This window comes from Podarcis bocagei (genome assembly GCF_964188305.1).
Source record: "Podarcis bocagei genome assembly, chromosome: 3".
Taxonomy (NCBI): Eukaryota; Metazoa; Chordata; class Lepidosauria; order Squamata; family Lacertidae; genus Podarcis; species Podarcis bocagei.
This window is the reverse complement of record NC_138127.1, coordinates 82,498,483-82,523,925: the sequence shown is the minus strand read 5'-3', so window position 1 is coordinate 82,523,925 and position 25,443 is coordinate 82,498,483. Positions and strand designations below refer to the sequence as shown.

The 25,443-nt window shown below is 40.5% G+C and overlaps 1 protein-coding gene across 5 annotated transcripts in view; it reads right to left on the bottom strand.

Annotated features, from left to right (window-relative positions):
• The window catches only part of USH2A (usherin), a 457,494-nt gene that overhangs the window by 265,284 nt on the left and 166,767 nt on the right, over window positions 1-25,443 (bottom strand). For all 5 annotated transcript variants that reach the window (XM_081185934.1, XM_081185935.1, XM_081185936.1 and 2 more), the window contains exons 30-32: window positions 24,046-24,231; window positions 7,172-7,285; window positions 1,692-1,853 (exon numbers count right to left, since the gene is read on the bottom strand). In XM_081185934.1, the coding sequence (XP_081042060.1) occupies window positions 1,692-1,853; window positions 7,172-7,285; window positions 24,046-24,231 (462 nt within the window). The remainder of the gene's footprint in view (window positions 1-1,691; window positions 1,854-7,171; window positions 7,286-24,045; window positions 24,232-25,443) is intronic.

The following is a 25,443-nucleotide window of genomic DNA, read 5'->3' as shown; positions in this document are numbered from 1 at the left end:
AGGGTTTAGCTTTGAGTTTCTCGAATAGCTACCTATACTATATCGTGGTAAGTCTCTTGGATATGGATGAGCATTTCAAAGTGGTTTGTGATACAGTACTGTGGTTTGCACTGTTTAAAGGGGGAAAGTTTTTCTTTAATTCCACTGGGCATTTCTAAGCCCTTGGGAAACACCTAAAGTAGTTATTGAGATTACTGACATTGAATTTTTTGCTGATATCTTACAAGAATTACTACTAGCTTGCCTAGTCTTACTGCAAAAGCATTTTCACCTGTTTCACAGAAAAGTGGCATAAAATTATAAATATATAAATTGTATCATTCTCAAACTGCATCACAGAACATTTTCCCCGCAGATCTTTTAATAATGCTTTTTATGATAATATTACCACCAGTCTGTATTCCAAATTCTTAGAAACCGAAGAATAAGACAGCACACACACGAGCACACACAAAAAAGATTGATGGAGATCTTGAAAGAAAAAAAAAAGCCCCAAAAGATAAACGACACTACAAGAATATAGGAAAACCTGGAGGGGGGATATTAATTGCACCTATACATTTGATAAATATTTATTTTTTTGCAGAAGAAAAATGCATACTAGTTTAAACTGTCATTATGCGAACCTATATCCTATTTTTCATATTATTAGCAATACATAATGTGGTAGTTTATATTCAAAAATAAAACCAAAATGTATATACCTCATGTATTTATCTAGAAATACACCAAGGTTACTATGGTTACGGAAAATCCATTACCTTTGAATACAGAATGAAAAAGTTTGACTTAAAGTGTGCACTATTTATTATAGTATACATCAACAGCCTTCAGGGGGTTCTCTAACTGGGCTCATTTTTCAGTGTCAGAAGTGACCCACCACACTAGTAGCTTATGGGATGTGCACGGCAAGAAATTTTAACGGAATGCATTCTAAGTTTTCCTGCACTAACTCAAAATGCAGAAATGCCACACATTTAAAGAAACTGTATCATCAGAAAATGAGTTGCGTTTTGTCCCACAAACTAGTTAAGCCAGAGTATTTAGATTCTGGCCAATTCACACATATTTCCCATAAAAACGGGGTGGTGAGTCAGTGCAACTAATAGTTCAGTCCTGTGTTGTAGACCAGACTAATGCAGTGAGAGTAGCAGGAAGCATCCTTCCACATTGTATGAGCAGGTGCATCTGTATCCTGTGTCCTCAGGCAGCTGCCAAACCTCTAGCATCCTGGCAGAACCCATTAGCAGTGACTATATGGACCTTTCCCCAATATAAAAATCTATGGCAACTGATTTGTGATGGCTCATTCAGCCATGCAGGTCACCTCCTTGGTACTGTGGTCAAACAGGCTTATGTGAACCAGTCCACAGTGTTCTATGTCATAAATAATAACTGTAATTATCCTAGTTCTGTGAACCCAAAACAGCATCATCCATGCAGAAGTGGTGAAGCTACCAGCAAGCCAGGAGAAAGCCCAAGGTATACAAAAGTACTAACGCTGGCTGACTATTGGAGTGGTGTAGTGGAAAAACAGGGGAAGCAGGACTGAAATTGAATATCCTGCGCATATGTATTCCATATTGCCTGATGCTTGATTCAGAAAGGGTAATCAGTCTAAAATGCCAAACACAAGGTGAAAATATATCTTCCCCATTGTGTTCCATACAGGACTCTGAAAAATAACTCACCTTTGACAATATGTTTTGTTTCATTTCCAGTATAAATAAGCTGATTATCCATGTATAAATAATATTGTGTTATAATCCCATTTGGTGTTTTTGGTGGAGCCCAACTCAGGAACAGAGATGTGGGAAATGAAATCGCTGTAGGTGGCTGGACATTTTGTGGAGCTGTGGGGGGGAAATGAAGGAAAAATTTATAACACCTAAAGTAGACTTTACATTGAAATCTGTAATAAAATTTAAGACAATGGCAGCTAATTGTTTAGACTTTGGAGACAACAACTTAACAATATAAAATTAACATATATTGAAAATGTATTTTTTAAAAAATAAAAACCCCAATTGTGCTTGCCAGTGTAGCATCACTGGGTTGGTCTTATTTGCACCTCTAGAGGACGAAGGCAGGAGTAGCTTTGTCAGGAAATTGGCTGCCCTCTCTTCAGTTTTTCACTCCTGCTTCAAGAAAGCAATCACATCCCCTTTGGCTCCTCTTATTTCTTCATCTTGGCTTACTTTATTCTTTCTCATTTCACTTTTTAGCTCTCTTACAAGTCACTGTCTTTTTATTTCTTAAAAAAAAGTAGTTTTAAGTATTTCTCCCCCTTCCCTCCTTCTCCACCATCTGACTTAGGAAGACAGAGAAGCGGGCAGCTTCCCCAGGCTCTCCCAAGGTTTCCCCACCCAGCTAAAATGTTTATTTGATTTCACTAATCATAGTTGTGGGCCACAGTAGTGGATCACAGCTGGGATTGGCAGCAGCTAGGATGCTAAAAAGTCTCCTGGAAGCTCTACAAGCATGGGCATCAATCGCCGCCACCCCCAAGCAAGAAATTGGAGCAGCCCTTTGCAGCAGCAGTTGCAGCCGCCATCCCTTTGGTACCAGAGGATCATTACAGGTACAGCTAAGAGGGCCAAACTGCTCCCTCTCCTATGATCTGTGAGAGAACGGATTTCCCAGATCAGACAAGTGGGCCCATTGCTCTAGAGACAAGGGGAGATCAGCTACCCTTGCCCCCCCAGTACACAAAACTGAAGATGGGGTCAGCCTCTTTCCTGTAAAAGGTACTCCTGCCGTCGTCCACCAGAAACACAAGTAAGCCCAACACAGCGATGCAACACTGGACAAGGAAAACTACCGTTCAGGTAGGTACAATGGTACAGTACTTTCTGCTTTTACATTCTGACAAGTACCGGTACACAAAGTTGGTGTAGAAGAAATAATTAATATAATTATGTCAATGAGAAATACTACTAAGCAATCTGCGTACTCAGTTCTGTGTAAAAGACTTCAAGCAGAAGCAAGGAGGGCCTGATTCAGTCGGAAAGGTTGAGAGGAAACCTAAATGCCATAGCTATTTACACTGAACCCCATTCTGATCAATGCCAGAGAGGGTCTCCGCAATCTTCTGTCATTGCTCTAAGCTGTGGAACAGCCTTGTTGATCCAAGTGCAGCCTGATCATTCACAAGCCTTTTGCATAGCATCAGCCAATACTGGTTGGCAATGTGCATGTTAAATGATGAATGGTTCAATGGGGAAATGATGAAAGCTAGAGGGTATGATTGTTGTCATTCTTCTGTATCATCAGTGGATTGTTACTATGCATGCAACATGAGCATCCCAAAATAGAAACTGCTTACATTGACTTTGTGTCCAATCCTTCTGAGGGATAAAACACATGTTCCCCATGGCTTTATTTGATTTTTTTGTGAAGCAAAAAAATCATTATATACATGACAATACATCTGCATAAATGAGATTATTTTCCAAATCACCTATAGAATGCTTGTTTACACTACCACAAGTACTGGTATTTAGAAGAGAAAAATAAGAGCTAAATGTTTTACAAAAGAAGTCCTTAGATACTATTATATTCAGTAAAGTCCATGGTAATGCTGGACTTCCATATTTAAGTATTTGCAATTTGTTTGTTTTTTTCAAAGCCATCCACAAATAATCTAATTTTCATTGACAAATAGTAGCAGAGCATTAACTTATCAATTCACTAAAATATCAGTGAGTGCATTTAGAAGACTCTAGATGCTAACTGGATTTAGGGATTTGGAATGGAACTTCAGAATCTCAGTAGACATTTTATTGCTTTTTACTCTTTATTGTATGCTATAGTGTTCTCTTCAGGGTGAAAAAAACAGAATATAAATTATTTTAAATACTTAAATAAATAGAAAATACTGAGAGATACATTTCAAAGTAACCTAGAACTGATGTTTGTGAATGGCATCTGTGCATAGATTCATATAAACAGTGCACAAATAGTGATGATTAAGGAACTAAAAGCCAGTCTGAATGAGAATTACCATATGCAGTAAATCCTACACAAATCCACAATGGAGTTCCTAAAATGGTTGCATGGCATATTGTAGGCCTCCTTCCAGCCACCTCCTGCAGCCAAGCTGGTGCCAGATGTATTGCTCTGCTTTCATTTGAACCACATCAGTGAGGTCAAGAGGGGGGTCTTGGTGTCTGGGCAGCCCAGGACCTCCATACACACTGCCCAGGCTTCACTGGGTTTTTGATACAACTTTTGGGAATGGCTGGAATTAAATGGATTACATGCAGATATGCTTGTAATGAATGCATGCAAGGTCATGATCCTTCCTTATGAATTCTCACAAAACCTCAAGAAATAATTTGGAATGATTCAAATCCCAAATGGAGAAGACACACACCTTTTGCAAGCAAAAAAAAACCACCTTATTTTTGTCTGCAAAGCAGTGTTGCAAAAGCCATGAGTGTGTAGTCCTCTCTAGAAAAGGCTGCAAGCTCCTTCCCCTACTGAGAGCCAGCAGGTCTGCCAGCCAAGGCATACCTCCCAATGCTGGCCCTCAAAAATAAGGGGTGCTGTTTGCGAGGAGGAAGGAGATTTGGCAACCCATCACCTTGGGTGTACATCAGGCATGGGCAATTTGTGGCCTTGGACTCATTTCCTTGCTGAAGTGCATATTCTAGTGTATATTCAAAGGGCTACCTTTGAAGGTGACCCGGAAACTACAACTAATCCAGAACGCGGCAGCTAGACTGGTGACTGGGGGCAGCCGCCGAGACCACATAACACCGGTCTTGAAAGACCTACACTGGCTCCCAGTACGTTTCCGAGCACAATTCAAAGTGTTGGTGCTGACCTTTAAACCCCTAAACGGCCTTGGTCCAGTATATCTGAAGGAGCGTCTCCACCCCCATCGTTCTACCCGGACACTGAGGTCCAGCACCGAGGGCCTTCTGGCAGTTCCCTCACTGCGAGAAGCCAAGTTACAGGGAACCAGGCAGAGGGCCTTCTCGGTAGTGGCGCCTTCCCTGTGGAACACCCTCCCACCAGATGTCAAAGAGAACAACAACTACCAGGCTTTTAGAAGACATCTGAAGGCAGCCCTGTTTCGGGAAGCTTTTAATGTTTGATGTATTATAGTATTTTAATATTCTTTTGGAAGCCGCCCAGAGTGGCTGGGGAAGCCCAGCCAGATGGGCGGGGTATAAATAATAAATTATATTATTATTATTATTATTATTATTGAAGTCCTTTTTAGTTCAGCAGCCATTTTAAGTCATTTCTGATTTTATAGGTTTTAACCGATTTGTATCTTTATTGTATTTGTTGAGTTCACTGTACACTGCACCAAGACAATTATAATTAAGCAGTATATAAATTGCTGAAATAAATAAATAAATAAATAAATTCAAAACCACCTGCAATCAATCAGTTAAAACCTCTAGGGGGTGTCAGACAGGGAGAGGGAGAGTGAGTGAGTAAGAGGAATGGGTGGCCCCACCCATTTTGGGCTATGGCCCTGCCCACTGCTTGCTTAAGCCACACCTACCCACAGCTAGCATGCAACCGCTTGTAGATTACTTCTGAGGGTACACTGAGGTCATGGTTGGAGGATATCTGGGTTCCTGCTTCAAATTAATTGTGGCAGGTAGAAAGCACAGATAGAGCCTTTTCAGTGGTGGCACACTGCCTATAGAGCACACTATTCACCTACATTGTTATCTTTCTGGCACTAGGCAAAACTTATTCTACAAAGCTTTATAACCGAAGTCTTTAACCCAGAATTTTGTTTTTGTTTTGGGGGCTTTGTTCTTGCAACTTTGTATTTTAGTATGCCATTTGCCATTTTAATTCAGAGTTGTATAAGATGACCTGGTAAATTTTATTTCAAGGGTGGAATATAAATCTTTGAATAAAATAAAAATAGGTAAAATAAATTTGGAGGGTTGCATTTTTTTGCTAGCAGGGGAGGAGTTTCACTTTAAGCCTACCCGATGAGTTTCTCGAGACAGACGAATGCCAGCAATAACAACTCCAACTCCAACTCAGAAGCAACAATTTGGAGAAAAGAGATGAACCACACTTCATTTGAGTATGCAGATTCTAAAATTATTAGGCAGCTATCTAGGGTGATAAGAGTGAATGATCTATTATGGCAGATTAGGAGGTAAAAGTGAATGTGAGGAAATTCCACAGTCTGTTATTCTAGATATGAACAGCCTGGGGTGTGAACTTTGTCTGCTTAGGACGTCAGCATCACCTTCTGCTACTGCATCACTTGAAGGTAAACTTTTATGAAGGTAAATTCTTAAAAGAAAATCATCCATATAGTAACCCAAGAAACAAAGAAAGTTGTGTTAACTTAGAGGCCTTCTTTGAAACAATAATAGGGCCAGGTCCTTCTTTTAGTTATGGTAGCATAAATTTGCCATCAAGAAAACAAGCAATTTTGATTTCATGGGGAAAGCTATGGACTGGTGTAATTTTACAATCTGGCTCAAGTTATTTTCTTTTATGTTTAAGATAAATATCCTGCAAATCTTTTGAGAACCCTTTCCTCAGTAATTGATACACAGAAGTTACTGAGCTAGTCTCTAAAAGCAAAACCCGAACATATTATCTCTTTCTTGCTGCTCTTGAGCTTAATACCAGCTTCAGAAATGCTAATTTATGCTTGCAACTTTTAAGTTTCAAGTACAACAGATTAATAAACGGCCCAATTGGCATTTTGAGGTTCCATCAGGCTGAAATAATTGTTGCCTGTGCTGGTGTTTAGCAGTTAAGAGAGACCATGGAAATCAACCATTTGATTCTCAATTTCATACTGTGCCATACAATCAATTCTTTTTAGTCAGACTGTCTCTAGATTTACTTCTGAGCCATAGTAAAATGAGGAAGCTTTCATTAATCTTTCAGATGCTTCATATTAATGACAAGGCTCTTGCATGAACAATGTAACAGCAATTAAAAAGCCCATTAATCTGCATTACAGCTATTAAAGATGCATGTCATTAAAGGGTATGGAGTTTGATTCATTTTAGCACCCCCCAAAAAATGGAGCAATTATGGTCTGGCAATGCACTTTGTCATCAAATTAGGTTGGGGTTTTCCAGCAAATGGCTTTGCAGCATTTAGCTCCTCTCCTATTTTATTATTCATGACTGAAATGTGGAAGTCAAGACCTTTGAAATTACTTTACCTTCTTGTGGAGTGGAGATGTTCAAGGCATGCGAGCTCTCAGTACAGCCAGCCAAAGTGCAGGCCGTTAGGGTTACAGCATACTTTGCAAAGGGCTGCAAGCCTGTCAGGGTGCCTGCAAAAGAAATAAGCAATGCTTTGTGGAGGTGTGTACAATATGCAAGGATCACAGAACATTAAGATATGCCCTAAGATAATTTAGCACAATAGCGAATCTAGTTGTACATCATATGTTTACAATAGACAGGGACAGGTCGAGTCTCATCTGAGAAATATTGATAGCCTTGCTGTAAAACTTCCCTGGAGATTTCTCAGAGGTTTTGCTCAAGCCGGATGTTCCGATTTAATCTTTACCCTATTTAGAAATTCTGAAACTTAACATATGGAAGGAGAATCAAGATAGTGCCCAATAGCCTCACCCTGGACCTCCCTGTGTTATCCGGTCAGTACATCTGATTCTGTGTACACTATTGGTACCCTGCATTTTAAAAGGATGCAGATTGCACGCGCAGAAATTAGACGTGACATTAATTGCATGAATGTAATTAACATGTATCGTTTTTGTTATGTAAACATCAGCCACAGGAAAGTCTGAGCAAGGTCTTGGGATGGGGGGAGGGGAATTTCGCTTGAAATGGAAACAGACATTTGGGAGACGAATGTTGGTCAGGATCACAGCTAGGAGAAAAAGTCAAGCTTTCCTTGCCCACCTGCAAGACTTGGAGGCTTCGCTGTGGCAGCTACTTACATAAGAAAAATGTGTGTGTTAATTGCATTCAAAACATCTACTTTAGTCCAGAACCTATTGATGCAGATTTTGTGCAGAAGGAATAATCGATATGTGGAGGTCAGGGCCACGACTGGTGGATCCAGTCCCAATCCTCCATTCACACATTGATTTTACCTATTGATTTATAATGCCTGGTTCAATATTTTTGCTTTAGGTTAAATTCAGGGGCAATCTAGGGTTATGCAACCCAACCACCCAGTCCATCTAAATCCCTCCCCCCCCCTTCTCTAAAAATTCACTTGACATGAATATTTTGTCCAAAGAAGAAGCCATATTGCCTCCAACTTTTGCTTCAGGCGCAATTCAGTTGGGCAAGTCTAATAACCATAGGAAAGAATTAGGGGAAATTAATTAGTTACAATTATTTGTCCAGTTTTTATGGGCTACTGGAGCATTTTCGCTTCTCCTTTAGGTCCTTTTCAGACTAAAGTAAACTAATTTTTCAACTTGGTCCACTCAGCCTCATTCTGTCCGCAGGGGCCTCTGCAACAGCACAGCCTGGCAAGAGGGCCACATCTGCTCATTTCAACCCCCTCCAGCATCACAATTGGGGTTGCACTTTCTCTATCAGTTTCTTAGCTGCTACACTCTGGGCCAAGTGACCGGTGCAAAACCAGAATTGCTCTCCACTCTCCCAGAAGCAGCCACTGAGGTTTAAATATACATGTTTGTGTACGTGCACCACATCTGAGGTGAAAAGCGGCCCACAAATTTTATGGATAAATATCACACCATATTTAGGTACATAGGAAGCTACCTTATAGCAAGTTCCATCTTGCTTAATTTTGTCTACACTGACTGACAGGGGCTTTCCAGGATTTCAGACAGGGGTCTCTCCCAGCCCTACCTGGAGATGCCAGGGGTTGAAACCTGAAAGACTGTGACCATCTGCATGCAGAGCAGAGCTTTTAGCCCTGAGCTGTAGACCTTCCCCTATGCACTTACCACATCTACCGGCTCCATCCACATTTAGGGATAGCATAGCATGCTAAGGGGACGCAGGTGGCGCTGTGGGTTAAACCACAGAGCCTAGGACTTGCCAATCAGAAGGTCGGCGGTTTGAATCCCCGCGACGGGGAGAGCTGCCGTTGTTCGGTTCCTGCTCCTGACAACCTTGCAGTTCGAAAACACAAAGCGCAAGTAGATAAATAGGTACCGCTCCGGCGGGAAGGTAAACGGCGTTTCCGTGTGCTGTTCTGGTTCACCAGAAGCGGCTTGGTCATGCAGGCCACATGACCCGGAAGCTGTCTGCGGACAAACGCCAGCTCCCTTTGCCAGTATAGCGAGATGAGTGCCGCAACCCCAGAGTCGTCTGCGCCTGGACCTAATGGTCAGGGGTCCCTTTACCTTTACCTTTATAGCATGCTAATAGTGTGCACTGATCACTGGTGCACTGTTGCTACACATGAATGGACAGAGATCTGCTAAGTACATTTAAACCATGATGGGATGTGACTGAATCATTTACAAGAAAAACAGATTTATCTGTGGGCTGAGTCATATAAATCAGACCTCTGTGTTAATCGATCAAGAATTAATACCACCATTTGGTTCCCAAGCATGATTTAGAAACCCCATTTTACCCACATCTATTAATTGAAAGAGTAGGCACCATTTCTTTGTTCTTGAACCACCCTGGTTGCGAATACACAACAATGTGTTTAAATGATGCCCATCTTCTCATCAATCTCCAATAGGTGAACTTGCAAGGCCATCAATCAATGCAGAGTAGTGTTATACCAAATATTTCTTCTGTATTTTTTGGCTTCCCTCCCATCAAATATGACCACTTCGTATTTCAAAGATTTGTCAAATTTATTTAAATTCACTCACTTCTCAAAGGTTAATACAATCTTACTGGCGGGGAGGGGAAGCTTTCACCCTGTCCTGCAAAACCAACGAAATTCAAAACTGGGACATATACCAAGAACTATGATGAGCCACAATTTAAACCATCTTTATCACTGACCATCTTTTAAATATTGTTCAATGTCACTTAGGAATTTTGAACAGATAATTGTTTCACTTGAAATATTATACGGTAATTCTACAGTATACACTTGCTATTTAATAAAACTTATTAAAACACAGAAATATAATAAGAAAAAATCTTTATATTTGAGCTGCATTTCATATACTGCCTAGCTGTTGTGCTTTTTCATTAAGAATGGAATGTAAATGAAAATTTAAAAACCACAGCCTGATAGTACAACACTGCTGGTTTTTCTTCATTTTCTTCAGATAAATCAAAATAAGGCCTCAAGGTTTGTCTTCCGAAACAGATACTAAATTAAATATTACTAATGATTAAACGGGGGCTATTTTAATAAAAAAAAAAACCTTGCTTTGCATACCAAGTGGACCTCTTGTGCTAGGTGTGATTTCAGTTCGCTGCTACACTCTTAACTTTACATCCATATTTAACAAATGACATTATTCAGTTTCATGGGGTCACTGTGTCAAAATGTCTGTGTTGGAATTTTAATTTATTTCCAAAGGTTCCCTTCACTGGGCAGAAAGAGTGGTACCTTCAATTGATTTACTGCCTGTAATCTACCATGTGTGGGTTTTTTAAAAAAAAGACTAGAACTTTTGCTGTGACGTAATATTTTTTAAAGGAAGAACCTGCCTGCATTGCAGTAGTATTATAGAGTATTATACTGCAAATATGACAAGGGATCAGAGTACTCTTGTCACAAACTAAAGGTTCAGTGATTAAGACAGAATTTTGTAGATATAGCTATTCATATGCAGTGCTTTTTTTCTTTAAAAAAATGTTTAGGGGTTCTCCCATTTTGACTCAAGAAAACCACCATTTTATAGTTCAAATTGGGGGAAATACAGTAAATGGACAAAAGTACAAAGATTCACAAAACTTTTAGGGGTATGTGTACCCCTGCCTACCCCCAGAAAAAGCACTGTTCATATGTATGGTATATTTGATTAATTTTATTCTACTGTTTATTAATTTTGTTATGCTTTTATGAGTGTTTATGTTTTACAAATTATGTAAATTAACAGTACAAACCTATACATGTATACTCAGAAATAAACTTACTCCCAGGAAACTGGATCTACCATATATTACTGCATCCTTAAAAAAAACTGAAGTTAACAGATAACTACTTGGGAAGTCATAAGTATCTGATGGTGATGATGATGATGAGTTTTATAGATGAACACATACACCGTTTTTAGTCCCAATGCTACTCTGCAATCAACTCAATTGCAATCCACATTCTAGCTAGAAATGTGCTCATTTAGCTTTTTTAAAATATTGCGTAGAGCTCTGTAGGTGTTGTTGGTGAACTCTAGCATTTGGGCATAGCGCAATATAGAACTGACCAAAATTCAAGACAAAGTTTTTTTGGGGGGCCCAAATCCAGTGCTTCATCATCTACTCAGCTGTCATAACTAATGAATGATTATGTTTTAAGATAAAAGTTCTTTCTAAAACCCACTACAAGTACCTATGACAGTCTCAGAATATTTTCATAACAATGCATAATTTAATTTGCTCAGCTATAAATTAATGTGTGTGTACATCAATGAGGATCTTAGTTATGGGGCTGCTGACTTTGTACTGCAGGATAGGCAGGCGCTGAGTATAAATTTCACTGACTGACTGGAAGTGCAGAGGAAATGAGTGGGTAATGAGAGCAGAGCAGCCAGTTCTTTAATTGAATTAAAAGCTGGGTGACACCAATGCAGACACCTGTCCAATTACAGACAGGCCAAGGTGTTTACCATTGCTGTACAAGCGATTTGAAGATGACAGAAATCTTTCCGCCCACAGATTAACATAATGAAGGAGAACAGATTACAGTGGATGCTAGCCAAACAGCTAGGTTGGCAGCTGAGAGAGGAGGAAAAAGTACCTTACTGAACTATGTAAATAAGAAGTGTACTTTTTTCATACCTACCAACTGCAGGCATTTGTGTGAGGCAAGGGGTGCAGCCAGAAGGGTCAGATGCAACAGGTTCCCCAAGACTTTATTCAAAGTTAACGCATTTCATAATCACATCTGATTAGATGGATGTGTGTCTTTCGGTATTTTCTGCCCACTGCTGCCCATTTTTTAACATTTTTGTGATAAGCAAACAGGAACACAGCTATCCTTCAAAATCCACATCTTTCTGAATTGTCCTCAAGCCAAAAGGTGACCACAAAAATTCATATATTAATTAAAATAACATACAAAACTACATTTTATTATGAAAAACGTGAATGCGAATGCATATGAACCTATCTGTACTGAATTCCCAAGTGACTTTTTAACTCCCTGTGTTAAAATAACAGCATGCGCTGTTTAGGTTGCTACTAGATTGGGACCAAGGGCTGCAACATTGAAGCCAATTAGATAATATAACAGGGGTTGGGAACCTTTATCAGCTTAAGGGCCACATTACCTTGTGGTGAACCTTCTGGGGGCCACAGGCCAACAACAGCGAGCTAATTATAACCATGGAAAAATTAGCTCCATCCAGGCAAGCAGAAGGCATTAGCACAGCTCAGGGGCACATTCCAGCCAGGCAAAAGCACTCAAGAAAAGCTTGTGCAAGGTTAGTAAAGTGTGTGGCCTGGGATGGGGACATGGCTTAAGGGGAGTTCTGAGAGCCAGACAAAATGATCTGGAGGTCCACACCTGTCCCCCTGCATTGTAGTCTCATGCATATTAGTGACACTTACCAATTAACCACACAGGCCCATTCTCATGTTGCCACCCTCTGAACCTCTCATGGAGGAGGCACATGAAGAAGGGCCTCAGATGATTGTCACCAGGTCTGGTTTGGTTAACATGGGAAGAGGAGGTCCTTGGGGTACTGCAGGCCTGAGCCATTTAAGGCTTTATATGTCAAATCTAGCAATCTGAATTGGGCCCAAAAACTAATTGGCAGTCAGTGCAGTTGAGCCAGGATTGGGGTTATATGCTCAAACCATCTTGCCCTGGTGAGCACCCCGGCCACTGAATTCTGCACCAGCTGAAGTTTCCAAACTGACTTCAGAGGCAGTCCCACATATAACATGTTGCAGTAATTTAACTTAGATCAGCATATTGCTGACAATGCACTCCAAACCTCTGGATGACCCCAAACAGCGGTTTCATGTAGATGTTTAATGGGATGGAGAATAAATCAAACCCTGATGAACCCCATAATGAAGGTTCCACAGGGCCGAAGAGCACTCCCCAAGAAACAACCATCCAAGTAGGACTGGGACCACCATAAAGTAATGTCACCCACCCCCCTTTGAGGTTCATCTGCTTTAATAGTGGAGTCAAGATCCCGGTGGATGCAAGCAATTTTATCCTCATATTGCTTTGCAAACAAGTCACAGTGAGCTACCACCAGTTCTGCCACCTCCTTCAGGCCAGACTGTAAGAGGCCCCTCACTACCCAAAAAAGCTCTGCCATATGACACAAAGAGGATGTAATAGAGGCAACAAGGTATGTATTGTTTGCTGCCTTCACTGCTACTAGGTAGGCTTGATGATTAGCCCTCAACCAGAGTTTGATTGCATTTGATTGGTGTAGGAGAGGGCTCTCAGAGACTATCGTGACAATGGCCCAAGCCATTCAGATGTTCCAGAGCAGCCTTTCTCAACCTGTGGGTCCCCATATGTTATTGAACTACAACTCCCATCACCCCTAGCTAGCAAGGTCAGTGCTCAGGGATGATGGCAGTTGTAGTCCAACAACTTCTGGGGACCCACAGGTTGAGAACCGCTGTTCTAGAGGTTGGACAGTGCTTCAACAGGAACACCAGTCATATCAGTTGGAAAATCTCACAGGGCCATCTGGAAACCCATTTGATCCATCAGCCTCGAAGAGCAGACCATCCTCATAGGTCCCCTTCCTCTACAAGGGGAGAAGGTACCGAAAGCCTACATCTCAACAGCAAGTGATTTGACCATGACAAGGGGCTGATGTCAATACTCAAGCCCATGGAACATGAGACTTTTGCATGCAATAGAGTTATGGATTTGACCTGAGAGGTGGTTTTGAGGGCACAATTTAAGTAGACTGACCATTGCTCAGGGGTATTATGTATGAGGGATTATATGGGGGCTGGGAATCCAAGCCAACCTTACCCCACCTCTAACCTGTTTTATTCATAAGCTATCAGCTCTCTCATCACAGTCCCCCATAATATCATCACATTCTCCATGTGATACCCAATTGTCTAAGAACATAGAGTGAAGAAGAAGAAAAGCATTGAAATGGGCTGAAAATAAATGAGGGGTGGAGTGGGGGAAAAGACAGAATGGCAGCAGGGTTTTGAGTGGGATTTTGCTTTCCCTTTAAAAGCCCATGTAAAAATTGTCAGAACACAAAAATTCAGTGCAGCTCTATATAAACTGCAATGGAACCCCAAAGCTCAGTAACATCAAACCACTAAAATATAATTTGCTATTTAAAACAAAAAAGCTCGTTCTGACATTTTTCTTAAAAAAAGAGAGAGAGAGAGAGAGAAACACACATGCAAACATCACATTTAAAGGTTTGGTTCATGCATTTGCTTATGTGCTGCAGATAACTGAAACCCTGTGTTGTTGCTTCTCTTTTTTAACCCCACCACTGTGGTGAGTCACACTTTGTTGGTGTTAAGCGTTAATGCAAAATGCATTAGCGCTTAGTGGTGAGATCTCTGGATCGGCTGGTTCCAAAGAGCTTAATAGAGAAGCCAACACTCCAGCATTACATGGGATGCTAACACTTTGAAAACATCAATAATGCTTACTTTATGCTTATTGAATGCACTTTCAAACTGCTCCCTTCCATCACTGGAACATTAGAGGGAAGTTCTATGGTTCCATTTCTGACCCTGCTTTGACATCTGTTTATCTTCTGTTGCATTTACATTAGATTCACTGATGGCTCAAACCCTATGGCCAGAAAGTCCAGTTTTCAGAATGTGCTAAGAACATTTTACTTGTGCAACTAACACCAAAGGATTAATGCTGTTATTATATCCAAATCAGTAAGAGTCAAACTGACACACACACACAAAATCAAAATTATTGAGTCAGTATAGGATCAAGAACACCCACTTCACTTCATGGTCACTTTGGGAAATTTAACATTGAGTTGTTCTTTTTAAAATGTTGCAATACTACATGACAGTATGTTGACGGGGTTCTTGGACTCAAACAGAAGCTGGAACTTTTGATAGTAAACAAATAAGTCAACGTTCCTATTAGCCCAATCAGAGAACCAAAAACAAGGCACATTTTCCCATGAATATATTTAAACAACACCACAAAACAGATACACCCCTATCTTTACAAGAGAGTTCACTGTCAAATTTCCAGATGTTGAGGGCGTAGCCCATGCAGCTGAATCCTCCTAAAGTGGCACCTCCCCTAAAGGAACCTTTGACAGATGAACACACCACCTAAATTCACCCTTTGAGCATAAACTGCTGCAACTACTTAGAGAAATAAATTGTGTTTTGCCACTTCTTTTCCCCATTTGAAACAGTTTGTCATAATCTATATGATTGTGTCATTGTGCAATGCAACTTTCCTTTCTATTATTGCTCTGTCTTGCCCAGGAGTGGAGGGAGGAGGATACCAAAAAAGGAAACAAAATACAGAGTTGGGAGCTTATGGTGTTAGTCAAGTAAGTAAATTCCATGTACCCCCAAAATATACACATTTTTGCAAAGCAATTCCCCCTAATATAATGCATTTTGTAAGTTTTCACTAATATATTCATTGTAATGCACACTTTACCTCAACACATGCATGTTGGTACGCCTTACTTGGCTGAAGAACTGCATTGCAAAATTCAGAAAAATGTGAATATTGAAGGAATGGTGTGTTTCACTTCAGATACAGTTATGGAAAGTGCAAATGAAACAGGTGCACCTTAAACTGTGATCTGAATTGAATTGCTCCCCCATCCCAAATCAAGATGGATCATTTATTTGAAGGACCAAAGTGCATTATTGGACACATGGACTGCTCTGTGCCAACCAATGAACAAGCACACATTGTAGCTATTGCTCAAACAAGTTTTGGGTTTTTTTGCATCAGGTCTGTCTTACATACGGTTGTGTAATTAGTAAACACTGAGAGCAAAGATTATTTCCCTGACATCTTTTGAGTTCACATATTTGAGAGAGTATAATAAATCTCTCCTCTCACCATGCTTGTCCTAGGCAAGGACAATGGACAATTACATTCTCTGCACTGACTGATGAATGTATGAAATGATTGTTCTTTCTTGCTGTGAATGTCACTCAAAAGTAGCTAGTAGAAACTGGAGCAATGATGGCATGGCACTTCTGTCTTCTATGTCTCCCTAAAGCATATTTCTCAATCTGTCCACAGGGTGGTGAAGGGAACGCAGCAGTGGAACTTCCACAGTAATGGCAGGTCCCTAATCAACACAATATTAATAAAACAGTTTGGAGACCATTACAGGACTTCTTTGGATTAGTGAAACCATGATTTCACTAATGTATTTCGATTTATGGTCCTACAACAGGACTAATATCAATGTAATTTAATCATACGTCTATGCTCAACTATAGGTAGAGTCAACCACACAACAGTTAACACCTGAGTACTGGGAGGTGTGGCGGAGAAGAAGCCTTTCATCAGAATCCTATGCTTCTTAAGGGTCTGTCATATCCAACCCAACAACAGTGAAAAGTTATAACTGCAAAAAAGGTTGCCTAAGTTAAACACTGCCGTAATGCAGATATTAATATTGTGCAGCAATTGGATGCAATAAAAGCTGACTCCTTTTGAAATAAAAAATGTCTAAACGCATCTTTACTAACCAGAACTTATTCAAAACAGATACAAAACAATCAATGACACATCCAGAAAGTTGTATAAATCAAATGCATGATCAAGCATAGGTTCTTCTTCTTAAATACCGTATTGTCCCGAATATAAGCCGCACCCACAAATAAGCCACACCTTTAAAATTCAGGGGGTGAGGGAGGAAAAAAAGACAATACCTGAATATAAGCCGCTCCCTTAAAATTTCACAGGCACTCATACCCGTAAATGGCAAATGTAGAAGACAATCCCACGGGAATCATTCCCCTGTGCTGCTTCCGGGGGGGGGGGGGAGCCACGCCGCTTTGTCGGCAGTCTTCCTCCCTTCCCCCTTCTTTCTGGCGGTTCAGGAGAGGCTTGGGAGCCACAGTCAGGACGGGGGCCACTGTCCCGCACCCCTGATGGCCCTCGTGGTGGAATCCCGGGGGGGGGGGGCACTCTCCATTCCAGCCTTGGAAAGCAAGGCAGGGCCACAGACCTAGGACAGCTATTTCAGCAGCAATATCATAAAAGCCAATTTTTGTAAGGTCATGAATATAAGTGACACATTAACTTTTCATGGTTAGAATTTGGGGGGGGGAGGGTGGTTTATATTTGGGCCAATGCGGTATACAGTGGTACCTCGGGTTAAGTACTTAATTCGTTCCGGAGGTCCGTTCTTAACCTGAAACTGTTCTTAACCTGAAGCACCACTTTAGCTAATGGGGCCTCCTGCTGCTGCCGCGTCGCCGGAGCACAATTTCTGTTCTCATCCTGAAGCAAAGTTCTTAACCTGAAGCATTATTTCTGGGTTAGCGGCGTCTGTAACCTGAAGCATATGTAACCTACAGAAAATGTAACCCAAGGTACTACTGTATAACAGAACAGATCAGAGCAAAAAATCTAAACTCTGTCTCTCCCATAGTCTGCATTAGCCTGCATCCAGCCTAAGGTTACAAATCATTATCACATCCTTTTCCCACTGTGCTTGGGGACAAAAGACAAAGGCAACTCCCCTTCAAAATGGCCCAGGATACCTTAAGGACCCAGGTGCTTCTGGGCTCTTGATTCATTCCAGTCTCCTGCCCAATCCTGACAGTAGCTAATTATAGCATTCCACCAAGGATATAGATTCTTTGGCTGCCCAACCACTACCCCCAACACAGAAGTCTATACCTTGAGGCTTGAACCTCCACCTCCTGTTTGCCTTTGCATTGTGCTTTCCCACTGAACAACTAGACTACACAGAACACTGCCTGCTGTGAGTTCATTGTTGTAGTTTTTATTCTTCTTTGTGTACATGGCCCCTTCTCCTTGACAAGGAGAGACCTCTATACAAATGTGAGAGGCATTATTCCTACAGCAGTATTCCAACCTTTCTCATGGGAAGCATCTAGGGACTCAACTACATTAGTAAAGAAACAGCGATTTGAATGTGCTATAAACATGCAACACCAGATGGCGCTAGAGAGCAGGAAATTTTAAGACATGATTTTCCATAGATATTTTTTTCCTTTTGTTATAACAATCCAATTTCTGACTTATTGATAGCATTTTTTCCTGTGTCTAGATCCACACCAGGTTGCTCATCTAAAGATTTCTACCTACAGTACCATGGGTAAGATGCATAAATGTTATTGTTGTCTTTATTTCTATTCCATACTTTTTAAACAGTGACATGTATTTATTTCTTCTATATTTCCCCCTGATGGTTTTACCCTGAGCAGTGGCTCTTCTAAATAAATAAATAAAAATAACCCAGGTGGCCTGGGTTATTTTAGACCACAACAAAAAGCAATTGGGTGATCCTTATTCTGCTAGGATAATGCACAAGTATTTTGCAGATACATAAAGAGAAGGAGACAAATTATGGGAATTTTGATTTGGCAATACTGATTTTTAGATTGTGCATTAGATGATACAATGGTAAATACTGAGTATCAAGCAGGAAAAGCATTTTTCCACTTGTCTGACTGCAGATCTGATTCACTGAGGCTTGAAATCTCATTTGCAAAAGAGGCAAAGTTCAGCTGAAGAAAAGTCCAGGAAAAGTATTCAGGAAAGTCATTTCTCCCTCCGGCATACAGGCATATGAATCTTCAGAAGATATCATATAATTACCCATACATGTATGACTTCCTGGAATAACTGCATAACAGTATAGCCACTATTGTATTTCTATTCCACTGCAGTTTCACATACACTCATGTCTCAGCAACACACACACACACACACACACACACACACACACACACACACACACACAAGTCTGATGAGGTGCCTCACTACTCCAGAAGACTTACAGTTGTCAATATTTGTGCTCTTTTTAAAAAAACTACTGCCACAAAACACACTATAGAAGGCTATTTTTCAAGGATACTTCATATGTCAACTTTTTTCAAATATGGCTAACCCAAGTGAGAAAAAAAACATGTGTCTTGCATCCTAGAATGAAACTGGAAATCCCTGCTTACAGAGGCTCCGGAATTCAATGAATTTGCACTTTCAATATTACGCTACCCATGCACTCATCCCCTCATCACGCAGCAGAAGTGGAGAACCTGTGACCTGCCAGATGTTGCTGCACTGCAACTCCCATAATCCCTGGAGCTGATGGGATTTGTAGTTTGGCAACATCCGGAGGGCCACAGGTTCCCCCTCCCTGCCATTGAGAGAAAACACCAAGTACACTGAAGAGATCCTGTACTGAAACAAATGCTGGATCTCCCTTGCCTTACAACATAAACCCTGCAGGATCTCCCCATGTCCATTAAGTATCTTCTCTCCCCCCCCCCCCACTAAGGAGGAAGCATGAGCATCTCACACCTCTTCCTCATTGTCTGAACAAGGCGTACCGTCTTTGCTGGTTCATTTCTTTAAAAAAACAACACAGAGAATGAAAAAGGCAAACCATATTTTTAAAGTACAATCTAAAAAGTAACAACTGTCTTTTCAGTGTTAGCCATTTATAAAATATACACTCCCTGTATATCCGCTTTAGGAGATTTAAGTTGATTTGCAGCCTTTTCCTTTAAAATAACAAAACATATTTTCAACCGAAGCAATCTTCTCCACCAAGGAAACAAATGCTTCTAGCACAGGTAAGCCTGCCCTTATGGCTTTCTGATTTATTGGCACAACCTGAGCTAACAGCCAGCAGAGTTTCGGTTCCTGTGAGGTTTCCCATGTCCTCTGCATTAACTCATGTGTTAGTAGGTGGCCACCTATCGAACACATTTCCAAACACCTGCAGACCTGCCCAGCTGTGCAAATTGCTTTGTAATCAACCTGCAAAAGGCAAGCAGGAGAATTCACATCTGAAGACCACTAGATGTTTATCAGCTCTTTCAAAAAAAACCAAGTTGGCCAGAATTCTGCTACAAGGTTTCTACAAGATTTAGGCAGAGAGTTCTGCCTAAAGCTCTGAGATTAATAATGACTATACAATAGCAGACAGAGCTAACCTTGACAACTATGCTGACTATGAATTATTATACTCAGGGTCAGCCCAAGCTATTTTGGCATCTGAGGCAAACCACAAAATGGTGCTGCTGCCCCCCTGCCAGGAAAGAATGGGTGAATGAAGAACTGCATCAGGAACAAAGGGGGGGGGGATAAAGATCTGCACCTGAAACAAGGAGAGGAATCAAATCAACCTTATCCGATAGCTGAAGGAGGAACCAAAGGCCTGGTCTGGTGGGGAAAGGGGCCCGCTGCAAGTCACACTGAGTAGGTGCAGACCCCCAGGAGACCCCAGAGGGTAGCCCCCGCCATTTCCTCCCTAGGGGTGGGAGGAGACTGGCAGTGCCTCCTACCCACCAAGAGGGCACGAGGTGGCAGATCTGGCCTCCATGGACAGTGTATAAGCTAAACTAGCTATAGCTTAGGGCCACACTCTCTTGGGGGCCCACAAAAAAAGAAAAAAAAACTGGACATACATTTCCAAAATACAAGATAAAAAACAAATAAAATAAAACCTACATACAGCAACAGTGTTTTGTGTTGTGTAGTCTCCTGTGATCTAAGTAATGGGCCCCACCTGCTAGCCTGCTCACTAAAATATTACTGGTTTGCTCATTTCTGTATATAGGCTCCCTACATTCTGCTATTTATAATTATTAGTAGTTTGCATCATATACTTACACCTATTATTATTTCATGTTATAGCAAGTTTCTAGAGACTAGATTATGAGTCTTTGTAAATTGTGTTTCTAAAGGAACTTTTATTATTGCCAAATGCCAATGTGTTTGCATTAAGTTTGTTATGAATAAAAAATCATTTTAAGTTAGAGCTTAATAATTATTTCACTATTAATATACTTCTTCTTAATTGTATTTCAGTTCAACAATTACTTTGATAAAATACATATTTTGTTATGTGCAAATGGCTTTAGATACCTATTAGGTCCATAAATTACCATATAGCATATATTCAACACAAAAAACAGTGACAATTTGTTGTTGACAAAGGACAGCTGGACATATAAATGGCCCCATTACCTTCAGTAGCTTACGGCCTCATCAAACCTAAATCCGGCCCTGTCCATGCAGTGTGCTACAACTGTCACTGCTACCATGGCAGGAGTGCAGGCAATCTATTCCTTGGAAGCCAGATCTTCTGCCCCTGTAGATCCTGCAACCTGAGGCCATCACCTCATCTTGCCGAATGGGTGGGCTGGCCCTGACTGAACTTTATTTTTAACCTAATTTATTTACTGCCTTTCAGTGTGCAAAAGGGACCCAGGGTAGTTTACAATATTACAACATTACAAAACTAGTGAGCATTAACTCAAGGAGGTAGGAATTATAACAAGTGGAACATCTGGAAGAATAAGAAGATCTTAACTGCACAAGTCAAAAGTGAACCTTTCTTAGGAAAGAAGTTTCACAATTTGGGTGTTGCAATCAAGAAGGCCCAAATTACATTTATGGACACAGCTGTCACTTCACACACACCTTGCATTCACATTAAAGACTACCAATGTCATCAATTCTCATAAATAGGCATGAAACCTTGCCCCTGTTCCCCACTGATGGATCCTTTTCTTGGGTTTGTTCATCAGTAACTAAGCATTACCACATCAATTGTCACATGCAAAGTTGTCACTTGTCTGAAAGCACCCTACATGTTGAACATTTTTCCTTCTCTCTTTCTCTAAATAATCCCCCCCCCAGAAAGTTATTTCACACATATGACTGCCCCTCATGTATATTATATTTGCTCAGCAATGGACTATGTTACTCAAAATACTTTAAAAACTCAGTTATCAAAAGGCTTTCCTTTTCAGCTGCAAGCAGTTTTACATAGTGGTATTTTATTTACGGAGATAGATAAATATTTACTTAAAACATTTAACCTTCCAAAATAACTTCACAACTTTGGGAATTCTTCCCAGACTGGGTATGGGTAAATTGAACTCCAAAGAACTATGTAAGGCAGCTTTTGGTTATTATTAATCATTTTTTTTCATGTTCCATATCAACCCTGGGCTGAGAATGAGATGAGGTTCAAAAATATTTTGTAATATGTATGGGTTTACTATTAAAAAGAATTTTTTTAAAAAACCTATACTGAACATACTGAAAAATAACCTTTTGGACCCGAGGCAACGATGAGATCCTGATTTTAATGTCACCTAAATTCAAAACTTATTTTTCTGTTCGCTTGATGACTGATACCTTTTAAATCAAGAACAGAATCAATGACATAAACTGAGCAATAAGTAGAAAATGCTGCTGTTTGTTCAGGATTATCTTGTGGATATCAATAAGGAGAACTGTCATTCCCCAAATATTTGTGCTGACAGAATCTTTTCATGTGAATTTAAGCAAACATCAACTAAACAGGTATAAGCACATGGCTGAACTGAAAAGTCCTTGAAATACATCTGCTTGACCACAGTGCTCTCAAAAGTTAGCTTGCTGACTTTTAGATTTGATTACTGCATGATACCAAAATCAGTAAGATGTTTTTATTAGTAATGGAGAAATAAAATGAGATTGCCACATTTATTTTAAACTACTCATTTGCCAGCAAGGGGCTCCTGGAAAGTTGAAAGCTATACACACATAGCCCCTAAACCCCTTTCAAACATAGCCAAAGCACAAGACAAAATACACAAAAATTAAAGGACAGGACTTCTTAGCCAATCAAAACAATCACTACCAGCAGGCCCCACCAATAGCCACCATCTCCCACCCAAAGAAATGGTTCAGGTAGGGTGGTACACTATTTTGCTCATTCCCCTTCCCTTTTTTCTGTGTAAGAAGCCACAGAGAGAAAAACAAACAAAGGTTTATGGGGGGGTGGGGCACTGAATCCCTCCCTGTCAATCAAGCCAGCCTAAGCCAATCAGAACCATGCATTCTTCCTGCATTCACAAGCCAATCAGAGCCATCACTTCTTCCTGTGGTGTCATTTGCAGTACAGTGGTACGAACTCGGGTTACGAACTTAATTCGTCCAGAGGTCCGTACTTAACCCGAAACTGTTCTTAACCTGAGGTGCGCTTTCGCTAATGGGGACTCCCACTGCTGCTGCACCACCGGCACGCAATTTCTGTTCTCATCCTGGGTCAAAGTTCGCAACCCGAGGTACTACTTCCGGGTTAGCGGAGTTTGTAACCCGAAGCGTTTGTAACCCAAAGTGTTTGTAACCTGAGGTACCACTGTATATGCCAGAGAGAAATATTTTACAGTAGAAGCATTGTTTATGTGTATGTGGCTGGGGGGGGGAGCAAGCAGGCGGCCCAAACATGTATGTGTTTGCCTTCTTTTGCTTACTAGAATCCTTTTTTTAATCTTTCTGCCTATTTTCCTTGAGGCCCTGTGCCCTCCCTGCTTTCTTTGGATATCCCTTCCCTCCTGACATTTTCCTGCTTCTCAAACATGAAAGCTGAAAAGGATACTCCAGACAAAAGAGAAGACATTCTCCAACACCAAAGCAATTCCCAATCCTGTTATTCCTAAGGGGCACTGGCTTGAAAACAGAAGGAAATTCGTGGAATATTGCCCAAACAATATGAGCCAATAAGCCAAAGCAGGCCATCTTTTACTCAGTGACCCATATAAAGGCTTCCAGATCAGGCTTCCTCCCCTGTCTGGGCAATAAAGATATGGGTTGTTCCTCTCTGTGTATTTGCCTTCACGTTGTCCTCCCTTTGGCTTTGCTTCACTCCACCTAGAGACTTGTTCTCTTTCTCATACTCATGAAAACACCAAATTATTTTGCAGGGTCTGAACACAGTTGCTCATCTCACCACTACCAGCAGATTGAAAATACTGCTTTACAGACATATTTATTGGCATGTACCTGTGAATGCACTAGCGTTAAAGATCTCCGTTCTGACAGTAGGTATGCTGGGATCATCTTTGCTGGACGCCTTTAGAATGTACTTCTCAATTACACCTTTGACCCCAGCTGGTTCGTCCCATGTAACCTCAGCGCTGTAACCATTTATGCTGTGAGCTCGTGAGGGTGTTGGCACGTTTTGCGGGACTGTGGAAGGATAAAAGAGGAACAGAGAAAACAGCAGTCCTAAGAAGACTGTTGCCCCATTCTTCACTTTTAATAGTTGCAGTAAATCAGATTCGCCATTAGCATAAATACAATTTATTAGAGTTGTAACTTTCCAGCATTGATTTAATATGACTGCACATCTTGAGCCATTCACTTTTAGCTATATTTCAAAACCATCAGAACTCCATCTACATAACATTCTTCTTTGTCTAGTTCAGGTTTTCAAAAAACATTTAATGTATCAAACGTGTTTGAAACGTCACTCACAACAGAAGGGGGTGGGCTGTAGAAGTTTAAACAATATAATGATGTATCCAAGTAAGACCAGATAATTAGACTGTTATTATACACGAGCATTTGAAATTTCATTGCTGAGAAGTAAAATTTTTGCTAAAATGATGTCTTTTTCTAAACAACTGGAGTTTCATATTTTCAGGTTCCCAAATTACAAAACCTAGAGATATTGCATGCAATCAATCAAATTCTGTATTATCAATGGATATGTGTCCATTAATGTCAACAGATGGTGGGTTGCAGGGACTAAAGTTATCATTAAGAAGGAAACAAAGCTTGAGATTTTGCAAGAATATGCCTTTGCTTTGGGTCAGTTCAAATAACAAAGTACATGTTGCTGCTTTTTTGTTTTGTTTCTTTATAAATGAAGATGATTAAAATAACTTTCAAAGCACAGCTCATGTAAGTCTTGCAATTCTTGTGGTTGTTTTTTTTTATAAATATTATTTCCAATAACTTTTAACTATTTATTAGATGTTGCTATATCAAGTAAAGATCTGGCCAGAAACAACTTCATCACAGATGACTGCACAATGGATGCCAAGGAAAGGCCCAAGGAACTCTATGGCAGGATGATGGATGATAGTTTTGCTATAAATGCATGTGTACTCTAGAGTCCTGGTGATTAGGACTGCTGTAGCCTCTCAGCATCAAGTGCCCCTCTTTTATGCCCTGATACCTTAAGACTCATTTAAAAAATAATCTGGTAGGAGGGTAGTCTGTGTAAGGGGTATCAATATGCTAAATTTCAAAGTGTGTGCCTATGTTTCCTCCTAAAAGGAGCAATGATCCACATGCAAATCTTCAGGTTGCTGACAATACTACATTAATATATTGATTTTATTAGTTCTGAAATGTATCACAGGGCAAGGTAAGGTACTGTATAGCAGATGGTCT